Source organism: Delphinus delphis, chromosome 5 (genome assembly GCF_949987515.2).
Source record: "Delphinus delphis chromosome 5, mDelDel1.2, whole genome shotgun sequence".
NCBI classification, from domain to species: Eukaryota; Metazoa; Chordata; class Mammalia; order Artiodactyla; family Delphinidae; genus Delphinus; species Delphinus delphis.
This window is the reverse complement of record NC_082687.1, coordinates 21625629-21637167: the sequence shown is the minus strand read 5'-3', so window position 1 is coordinate 21637167 and position 11539 is coordinate 21625629. Positions and strand designations below refer to the sequence as shown.

Genomic DNA, 11539 nt, shown 5'->3' with positions numbered 1-11539 from the left:
TGTACTTCTTCATCAAACTCCTTGAGATGATTGTTTTGTCTTTAATTTTTAAGCACTTCTTTTCTAATATATACATTTAAAGCTATAATTACTATCTTTAATGAGCATGCACACACACACACAGAGGAATGATTTGCAGCTGTAAAAAAAATATGGAAGCTATGTATTAATATAAAAATAGATCTATGATACACTGTGAAGCTAAGAAAAACATATTGCAGTAAAGTATGAATTATTCCTATCCTTTCTAAGAACGGGGGTGAGGTGGGGATGGTAGCTTCTTTTCTGGTCTCATAATCAATTGTTCTTATCCAATAACATCTTAAATAGGTAATTAGTGGATGAGTTAAAGTCACAAAAATAAAAAAAAATTTCTGTATATTCTGATTTACTCTATAGGAACATGATTAAAGGATTAAATAAGAAAAGTATTATTTCATGAACATAAATGACTTAAATAAGGGATGAGGAAGATGGGAAGCGAGAAGTATTAACAGAAAGGCTTATAACAATTTCAACATGTTTTTATTTGCTCACAACATTCCAAACAAAATGACATCGCATTTCAACTATTGCTTTTACATAAGAAGTTAATTGCTTTATCCAAAGTAGACAAAAATCTATTTCTTTAAGTTGCCAACCAGCACTCTTTCCCCCAGGGAAAGCTACTGCTTAAATATTTTTTGAATACTTTGTTTAACAAAAACATAGACTCGCCCTATAACAGTAATGCAGTAGTTGGGTCTTACCTGCACTACATTTAACATTTTTCTTATCGAAAGCTGAAGCCAGGAAAAAAAAAAAAAAAAACAACTCACTCACGATTTTTCTCAGATTTTTACCAATTCCCTTAATCTTCATTAAAAAAAAATTACTCTGTGGAGAGGTTCATAAATATGAAATGGAAACTAAGCCTCCCCAGAAGTTGGGTGGACCATTTATCCTGAGAAAATAGCTGCTGGTCCCCAATCATTAATTCAAGAAGGATAATAAACATTATTGCCCTCCAATTTCTTCTCTTCTGTGCCAAGATAACATGTAATCTCTTTTGCTCTGGCAATGAGCACTCCACTTTCACACTCATGTAATGCTTCTCTCCTTAGGGCAAATCTTTGACCAAGTTCTATTTCACTGAATGCAAAGGGGAGAAACAGCACATAAACAATTACGAACACTGGAATAAAAATGAAGAGTACATGTATTTCGCATAGAAAAATACATACAAATCCAAGTTGCTCTTAAAATAGAAAAAAATCAGGACGGGCATTTTTAAGAAAAAGATTCTGTTTTCTAAATTGTAAATGGTGCCAGTAAGACACTGATTTTTATATCTAACTATATCACCATATTTATATATAGAAAGGGGTGGTCTAGGTTCGCTGATATCCCCTGATTTCTCTCAATTCTTTAGAGATTGTCTTTCAGAACATATTTAAACTGCAACCATTTTAATTATATTTTTAGACTATTCTTATCACTGGTTCACTCTTCAATCTGGCACATACAAAAATTCATTTCAGCACTGATTCACTTTTTTGATGCTAAAACAAACAATTTTCCTGCTACTTCAATTCTATCACTACTTTGGTATTTTATTATTATAGAAACAGGTAAGATTCTAAATACGGATTTTCAGACTACCTAAAATTCTAACATACATATGTTGAAAGCAAGGAAAAGTAGGAAGGCAGACACAATTATCATATTTTTCTTTTCATGTATGTCATTATCACATGAAAGTCAGAAGGCTCATGTTACATTCTAATTTACAACTGATGACACTTAGCTTGGCTTTCAAACTAGCAAACCTCAGAATCTGTTGGTGGCTTTTAGACCAATTTGCTACAGAATTATCTGAAATGGTTACAGATTATTTTAAGCAAAAATAGAACAATGCATTATACAAACAGAGGTGGACTTAAATAATATATTATTGAACAAAATTTCTAGTAACATTTTAAAAACATTATTAGAAAGTTTGTTTTACTCCCTAGAAGGGGAAAAACTTAATTACTTGAAAAGTTTCTTCCATACTTGAATCATTCTTTTATTAAGCATACAAAGGTTTAAATCAGTTCAAGACCTCATCTGTTAAAAGATGAAAATATAAAGGTAAACATTTTCTAAAACTAAAAGACTAACAATTGCTTTCCATGTAATGGTAAACACCTTGATAAAATGAACTTTAATGGTTAATACCCGATCCTTATCTCACAGAGCTCTGGCTGGATGATAAAGCATAGAAAACATTTAAAGAAGTTAAGATACTCCCAGGGTTGAGAAGTCTCCTATAAGAAACCAGTTTTAAAATTCCTATAATACTGAAAAGCGTTTTGCCACTATTATAATAAAATGAGCCCAAGTTTTAAGTTTTATCTTGTTGAGAAAAGAATTTTAATGCATGCACTTTTAATGTATGTGCTAGACAACACTGCATCTGTTATTTTCCAATTGTTTATTTTTTTTAACCACTCTTCTCTTTGGCAAGTTTAAAGAGAGAGGTTTGTCAATAGGCATAAACAAATACTTGAAAGTTTCAGGTCTTGCTATACCACATAAAAGCCAGTCCTTAAACACCTGATATATACCATTTTAAAGCTGTGCTAACTATCCTCATGTTTTAGATTAAATTATGTGTTTAACAGGCTGCTTTCTGTAGGATTTAGGGAGAATCTGGTAATCAGATGAACCTATCTTTAAACTTTTAGTTTTGCTATGAGTACAAATGTCTAAAACACATAGAGAAGAAATCGTTCCTGTTAGAATCTCATCACTATATAATCCTTGACAGCACTTGCTGCTCTCCTGAGATTTTCGGAGAATAAAGCTATACAAAAAGCACAGTCATCATCCTTAGGCTACTTTAGAATCCCACAGACTGTTAACTCAATGAATACCCACGAAGTCCATACATCATTATCTAGAAACACTGTGGAGTCAAAGCAAAGAGAAGCAAGACTTAACAGTAAGTAAAATAAACCAACGATGTTTAACTGAGATGTTTAAAAGCTTTGTTTTTCTCTTGTTAAAACTCAAAGACAGCTTTATTGAAATAGCACCTGTTCTTTGAGTATAATCAAGATTTTCTTAGCAAATGCATCTCTTTTCATAAACATACATCCATACAGAAGCTTCATGAAAGGCCCTCATACCAAGCACTAACTACAAGTTCTTCTCTCTAACTGATAAAAAGCAAATACTGAAGATGAGGAAATGTCTTTAAGCTTTAAAATTCCACTGTGATATTTCAATGTGGTATTTAAAAACAAAAAAGCTAATCACTAATACTGTCATTCCCTCATTACCTATTACATGACATAATCAGAGAAACCGAAAAGGCCATAATTCTTCGTCGTCTCTGACTTATCTATATGCTCCTTTTGCTCCTATGAGGCAACGGTATGACGTGTGATTGAAATGCAAACAAAGAAAACCATGAAGAACGAATCTCTCTGTTAATTAACCTACAAATAAAATAAGGCAAAGAAAATTAAAAAACAATCATTTCCAGACTAAAAAACAAAAAATCTTAGGAGCTCTGAAAAGATACCAACTTGATAGCTACAATACATAAACATGAAAACTGGTTTTTACACATTTTAATCAATCAAGTTAATAAAAATACCTGATTTGTACTTTTACACTAAACGGGTTAAGTCCCAAGTTCCAAACTGTAGCTCACGTGACTCTACAGAGGGGATCTTTGGAAGGATAAGGTACCTTTGGAGGACAGTGTATAAACAAGTGTAAACATACACTGATTGTCTACTAGCTTTCTTAAATAGAATTTCTGAAACATTTTTGTAGGAAATTATATATAAGGAGTGTAAATGATCAGATAATTTCTATTACAACATATAAATTCTGTTGTGTGTGCAAAATGTGGTAGAAATAGAAGATACTACGGATGATTCATATTTTTAAAGTAAGTGATACATTACAATCCAGTAAGAGTCCTTTAATCTTTTCATGAAACTTCTCTCTGTACACGTTGAAATACATAATACTTTCTGGCTTTTCTTCAAACCAAAACTTGTCAAATTCATACACAAGATAACCTGCAGTTAAAAAGAAACCATAAGTACAGTGCTCAACAGTGAAATCACATCCAACCATCTCATTTTAAAAGTATATCCTAATCCATATTAGGATTCAATGATCAGAAACCATCTTAAACTACTAGAAACCTGAGGAACTTTATAAGAAATATTTTTGTATGTTCAAAATAAATATCACTTTCAATAAGATACTTAGAGTACATATACTCTTTGTCGCAAAAAAATCAACAAAATGCCTCAAATTTAAGAGAGACTGTCAAAAGATACCTTGAGAATAGGAAAAAAAGGTTATCCCCAGAGACCCCTGAAACAGGAAAATGAAAGTACAAGAAAATGGATAAAGTATAGAAAAGCTGTTTTCTACTTGATTTACAAATCTAAGTTATTTCTGCTTTTTTCAATGAAACTATCATATCAGTACCTTCCCTTTTAGAAAAGAATACATGAACTCGAAATAGGCTTAATACTTTTGTTTTTCAATATCCTTATTACAGTAGCCAAATTCACACTCAAAATGTTAAAAATATTTCAGATAGGGCTTCCCTGGTGGCGCAGTGGTTGGAAGTCCGCCTGCCGAGGCAGGGGACACGGGTTCATGCCCCGGTCAGGGAGGATCCCACGTGCCGCGGAGCGGCAGGGCCCGTGAGTCATGGCCGCTGAGCCTATGCGTCCAGAGCCTGTGCTCCGCAACGGGAGAGGCCGCGGCAGTGAGAGGCCCGCGTACCGCAAAAAAAAAATTCAGATAAATGTGTAAACAGACATATTTACAACAACAAAAAAATGCGAATTTAAAACCGCTCCTAAACCCTATTTGGATTCAACCAAATGTATCTATTTAATTATTTAACAGATGCTTCTATAGTCCTCGCCATGTGCTCATTCACTCTCATAGCAATCCTATGATGCAGTACCGTTATTCCCATTTTTCTGTAGAGGAAATAGAAGTGCAGAGAAGTTAAATGACTTGCCCAAATCACATAGTTTGCAGGTGGTCTCTATTATGTTGTAAATTAGACTTTGTTTCCACCAGAATCTCATTTCCCCTTCTGAAAAGCTATTCAAGAAGGGATAGAAGTGACTTATTTCAGATAAATGGGGGGGGATAAAGCCAGTGACTTTACATAAAAGGGTGGCTAGGCTAGCATAATTGACTAATTAAAACATTAGTCATAAAGCAAACATTAACAGGTAAGAACCGTGACATTTCAACATTGAAACAGCACTTCAAAAGAAGGTCCACTGAAGGAAGATTTCAGATTAATCCCTTCATATATGATAAAACAGATTTTTGTCAACCAGGATACGGGACAAATCAAAGAATAAGGCCTCTTTGAGCAGACAGACACCATCTGCTTCCTGTTCCCAAAAGACAAGCTGAGAATGGTAATCTGGTAACTATTTTAAACTAATATTTTAAGTCTCTCTTTCATTCAAAATTTATTTTGTGTATACATTAGCACAAAAGTACATCTACAGAAATTACTCATCCATATATAAACTGAGTCTGTGTTCTCCAGCACCCTACCCCCAGTATCCTGAGAGGGGTGTGCAATCAAAAACGTTGGAGATTAATGTTCTTGGTAGTATGAAAAGTCAGACAACCATCTAAATTTTATAGAATACAACTTGTTTTCGTATTTCTGGCTATCAGGTTTTAGCTGTTTACCATTCCTTTAAATTGCTTTCATTACCTATTCAAATGACTATATAGTCTAGAACAAACTGCTCAAGAGTAAAATACTAGAAATTTCTTGCTTCAGAGTGAGGTCATTATAATGTAAACTGGTGTCAGAAAAAGACTGACTCAAAAAACTGAGACTGTAATGGCTAAGTTGATTTAATGAGACATGAGGAAACTGCAAGATACCGAAATTCTAGGATGCTGGCAGGGCCGTACATGGCATAAGACTCCTAAAGCTTGCCATGAAGTGATGGAAAAGAGTTGTTTCCATAAAGCACCCCTATTGCCCTTTTGACTCTAGGAGTTTAGAACACCAGACTCAAGAGAAACACCATAAAAAATTTCTAAACTTACAATTCCCTGTATGCTTCTACTGCCCCTAACCAAAGCTGCAGGGACGCTTGAGGTTTTCCCACAGGGATTAAAAACAGGAGAACCACAGGAACAGGGATTAACTGTAAACTGGTATGAGGGATCTTACTGGGGTGACAAAAATGTCCTACAACTGGATTATGGTGATGGTTGTACAACTCAGTAAATGTACTAAAACTCATTGCATTGTACACTTAAAATAGGTAAATTTTATGGTATATAAATTATATCTCAATGAAGCTCTTACTAGTCATAACTTTTTGGTTGTAAATTTGAGGAGTTATTTTTTTGGAACCACCAAACCAATGGTCAGTGACTTCCCAGGATGACAGTGACTGTGTGCTTACACGTTAAATGCACAAAAGGTGACAGCAGAGCTAAGGAGCTAAATTACCACTCACTGCTTCCGCCTTGCCCATGGAGAACCACAACAGCAAAACAGCAGGAGAGACAAGGGGGAAAGGGGAGATGGACACAGATCACAGGAAAAGAAAAATAATCTCTTTATATAGTTCTTTCTTTTAGATAGAAACTACTATCTTGGAACTGATTCGTACGAATGAATTGGGCTCAGTCCCCCAACCAAAAAAGGTAGGTATGTTTAAAAAATAAGGTTTCACATTATTTTCTAGTCAGAATACGCCCCTTCCTAGAAAAGCAGAGCCTTAATTAAGACACGAAACTTTATTGGTAAAGGGTATGAAAATCAATTTTGAGGGGGAAACTTCTGCGTAAAAGGTGGATGTACGTATGTGTGTGTGTGTTTGCTTTAAATGTTTCAAGAAATTTGAAAAACATAAGCTTCATTGTTTTCCTGATGATCCACATCTCCATGGATAGGACTGATAGAAACAAGGCAACTAAGAAGGTCCTATAATGACTTTTCCACCTCACATATTACTTTGATGCTCTTCCTGGTCAGGAGCCAAACAAGATGCTGGTGTTGAGGGCACTGGAAGCAACAGTATCCAAAGATGCTCCAGCTACCCCTCTGCAGGGGAAAACAATACTGCACAGAGGTCATTTTGTACTGCTTTCCTACCTGTCACTCTCCTGTATTTATTTAAATACGGTAAAATGCTTGATTGGGGGGAGGGAGTTTTTTGGTTGTTTCTTTTTATATTTGTTTTATGTTCAACAGGCACCACTACACAACCATCTATTTCATACAGAAAACAAATATCTGGAGGCAGTCAGCAAAGTCCCAGGAGTTTAGGCACTATGCTCAAAGTCAATGAGAGATGTAGGAGAGGAAATCAAATCAGACTGGTGGGGGGAAAAAACAGTTCCTCAGCAACAAGATGAAAGAAAATGACTAGATTTTCATGTTAAATAACTATACCTTCAATGTGGAGATTTGGAAGAGGGTCATCACTGAAAAACTAGGGAAAAGGCTATTACAGTAACGTAGTAACAAAGGACTGATGTCGTGCAGTTACAATGGGATAGGAAAAAGTAGACAAGTGCAAGAGAAATTTAAGAAGTATAGAAGCCTGGAATTAGGGAGTAAGTAAACACGGGAGGTTGTGGGAAAGAGAGACCTGGATGACTCCTTCAAGAATGGAGTTGAAGAAGTTATGATTTGGACACTTATTATCTAAGTAGTTTCCTATATGCTAGTTTCCTATGTCCTATCTAAAGACACAAAAAGATCAAGAAAAAATAGAGTATGAAGCCAAGCTAGAGTTGAATTCTTTGCTTCTGAGCAATAGCTTCAGAAGATGGGTTCATTCAATTAAACCTTCAGCGTTCAACTATCACAATAAAAGTTAATGGAACAGCGGTGATATGACTGCTTTAGGAACAGTTATTTAATACCCCAACCTAACACAAGAAAACCTGGCCTTGAAATAAAAGGGGTGTGTGTGTGTGTGTGTGTGTGTGTGTGTGTGTGAAAGGTTCCTTTAAATTTCCTTACAAGAGCAACCAAATGATCCGTCCTTGACTCAACAGCATTCACTAACCAGTATCCAAGAAGAAAAATTCACTTTATAGTTGACTGGAAAACAAATGTCTACAGAAAAACTGTGTAAATCCTACATTTGCATACATGTCAAAAATTGCCTCACTGAATTTTTTAAATCAGCAAATATATAAACTGAAGCACAAGATACTCTTGGATACCCATCTTCCATTATCTTCCTGTTTTTGAAAGACTCTAAATAGTAAAATGACAAGTATAAGTTACATATTTGATAAAGGTATTATATACAATACTTTCCTAAGGATTAAAAAATTCTCTTAGAAATTTCTACTTTTAACTCATTTCAATACTCACAATAAAACTGGTGAAAGTGTTCCATTGTTGGTATACCAGGAACAAAGTTGTAGAGGTGAAACTTCAAAGCTTCACTCTTCAGCAAGCTATAAGCCATCTCTGTAAGATTGATTCCAACTATTGCATAAGAATACCTATGTCAGAAACATTACCAGTTATCCCAGCTAGCCAAAATAGCTCATGAAGTAAATTTTAAATTATGCAAGGAATTAGGAAAAAGTAACTTTGATCCATTTCTAACACTGTATTGATTTTACAAAAATTTCTACATATTAATTTTTATTCTTTAGAGGCTGTTGATTTTCTGGATATTATCTAAGATATGAAAACAAAGCTCTGGCCACGTGAATATCTAAAACCAAAATCATTTAAAAAAAAATTAAAAAGAGTACTACATACACCCTCATTGATTTCTAAAATATACTGAGTAATCTGATATTTTCTCCTCCATTATCAGGGTATTTATTTTTATGATGTAATAGTGTTATAATGCTTTTTCAAAGATAGGTATCATTATAAGAATAATGATAAAGCTAATAATATGATGTCAACTTGCATTTCACTTCACAAGTTTCAAAGCTATTTCTCACTTTCTTATTCCCATTTCAAAGCCATTTCCTATATTCTTATTTTCAAATCTATCTCTCAGAAAATGTTTATAAGGTCCTTATCTCCATTTTATAGATAAACTATACCTTGTGATAAAAATATATTGAATTACATACAAAATTGGTTTATGATCTCATTTAGCCATAAAATAATATATCATGCAATATTCTTTATGAAGTTCTTATTAACTAGAATAATCTAATTTTTAAAAACACCCAGAAATACTTTCAATTCAAGAGCTTATGGTTTCTTTAACATATCCAGCTTACCCTAACTTTGGATGATTTGAACGTGAAAGAATCTGATGAGCTTCACTGGTATAATTTTCACTGAAATACCTGAAAAAGTTTAAGAAAAATAATGAAATTAACATGTCATTCAAATTGAAGATATCCAGAAGCAATTTTAAAAGCTACTGTCAAAGTGACAGTCTTACTGCCAAAAGCATCCCAATCTCCATCTCAAGTCACTGCAGTGACTCCGAGATGCTTCTGAATCAAAACTTAATTCTGAGCTATCAGGCCTATCTAGTACAGGACATGAGCCCTTCGCTAGACTTTGAAGTATTTTGACAAATAAATGATCTAACAAGAGACTTTTATCTACTTTAAAAGAAAATCTAGAGTTCTGATTATTTGTTTGTTCTAAATTTTCTATAAAGTAGTCATTGTGTACCTGTTAGGACACTTCCTTTCACCTGAGCTCATTCCTTCTGTTGCAACTTGAGTCTATATTGCTTAACGCCACTGTCAATGCAATCAGAAGAAAGTCAATAGCCTTCCTTTTGCACTAAAAAAAACCGCTCCTTGATTAGTGGTGTAACTAAAATACTGGCCACAAAACAGAAGTATTAGCAGGTACAACAGAGAAATATATAAAGGTTCATAAATACTGTTGGCTTGTACTAATGCAACCTCTTCAAGTTCTTAAAGATAGGGACCAAATCTATTCAAACTTTGGATCACCCCATAATGCACTGATACTCATACACATATGATGACTGGCTGGATGTTTATGTAAGGATAAGAAGTAGAAGAAAAAATGGATTTCCATGGTTTATTTAAATTTTAGAAGGCACAGTCATTGACATTTTCATAAAGCATAGAAATTTCTAACCAAATGTCCCTCTATTTTTCCTTCTGTAAATTAATACTACAGACTTCCATTTTTCTTCATTGGCTCTAATTTTCAACCCATTTTAACAGGGATTGTTAATTTAGAAGTTCATGAATGAATGATCATTCATGAAGAAAGGGGGATCCATGAATCACTTTAAATTATTCATACATTTTCTGTGTGCACATTTTCTGGGGAGAGAATATACAAAACTTTCATTTGATTCTCAAAGGGATCTGTAAATCCCCAAACAGAAAAAAGTCCTGTTTTAGTGCAATGCTTTCTTTACATGTTCTAATTTTCTACTTTATCTGGAGGCAGGCTCTAAAATGCCCTTAGTAGACTATTTATATTTCTGTCTTTTTGCATGATACTCAATACAATTCAGTATTATATTAGTATTTCAATAATCAAGCTACTTTTAAAATATTCAATCTGTAACACAGAGAAACTTTTAACTTCCTTGCTGAACTTACCTAGGAAACCCCTATGTAAACAGTATCTAAGGAAAATAAGCATCTATGTAATAAGGAGACCTATTCCTTACAATAATCTGCACTGACTTACTTCCCTTCTTTCCTTCCTTCCTTCTCCTTTCTTCCTTCCTGCCTTCTCTCCCTTCCTACATATATTTTTGGCCTTAGCTTGTATATTTTACCTTTCTGCTTCTATTTCCTCATTTATTCAGATTTTTCCAGTCTCTCTTCAATTCATGTTCTGTAAAATATCCTTTTTATTTTATACCTGCCTGAGCATTCATTTACCTAAAACATCGTTATCTATCAAACTACCAGCTGTCCTTCAAAGCAACAAAATATTTCAAGAGATTTGATGACAGAGGCCAAGAAATTTTTAAAATTCATTACATAAAGGTATTCGAACAGCTTGCCTGCTTCCTGACTGTATCTTTATTTTGATCCTGAAGAGTTATAGCTCCATACACAGGACAACAAACATAATTAGAGAGAAATTAGAGCTAATTTTATGTTTTCAAGCATCTCTAGTACATCAATGGCAATCAAATAATTCATATATCTGAATCTTGGTCATTTTTCAAATTAGTAGATACTAGCTCTAAATAGAGTAAAAATATCTGCAAATCATTTAAAGGTCTATCAGAACTCCTTACCACAGTCTTGAATCAAATTCTATTAAATTATTTAAATTTTAAGCTAAATTAAATTATCTTCTGGCAAATGCTGAAAAATCTTGATTTCTGAGGAAATGAACCAAAAGAAAGCTTACTCAGCAAAAGTTAAGAAAGGAAGCATCAGAAGAATGTGTGTGTGTCTAATTAAGTTTCAATTATCTGTGTAGTTTACAAGTACCAAGAAAAAAGATGGTCTTTAAACGCTAAAAACAAAAGATCCATGTGTTCTGAACAATAATGAATTTTAAAGTATTTCATAATTTTTCCAAGTGAAA

The 11539-nt window shown here is 33.8% G+C and overlaps 1 protein-coding gene across 2 annotated transcripts in view; it reads right to left on the bottom strand.

Annotated features, from left to right (window-relative positions):
• Positions 1-361: 361 nt before the first annotated feature.
• The window catches only part of ELMOD2 (ELMO domain containing 2), a 29245-nt gene continuing 18067 nt past the window's right edge, over positions 362-11539 (bottom strand). For both annotated transcript variants that reach the window (XM_060012077.1, XM_060012078.1), the window contains 3 exons: positions 9268-9336; positions 8390-8523; positions 362-4058 (listed from right to left, as the gene is read on the bottom strand). In XM_060012077.1, the coding sequence (XP_059868060.1) occupies positions 3913-4058; positions 8390-8523; positions 9268-9336 (349 nt within the window). In that variant the 3' untranslated portion in view covers positions 362-3912. The remainder of the gene's footprint in view (positions 4059-8389; positions 8524-9267; positions 9337-11539) is intronic.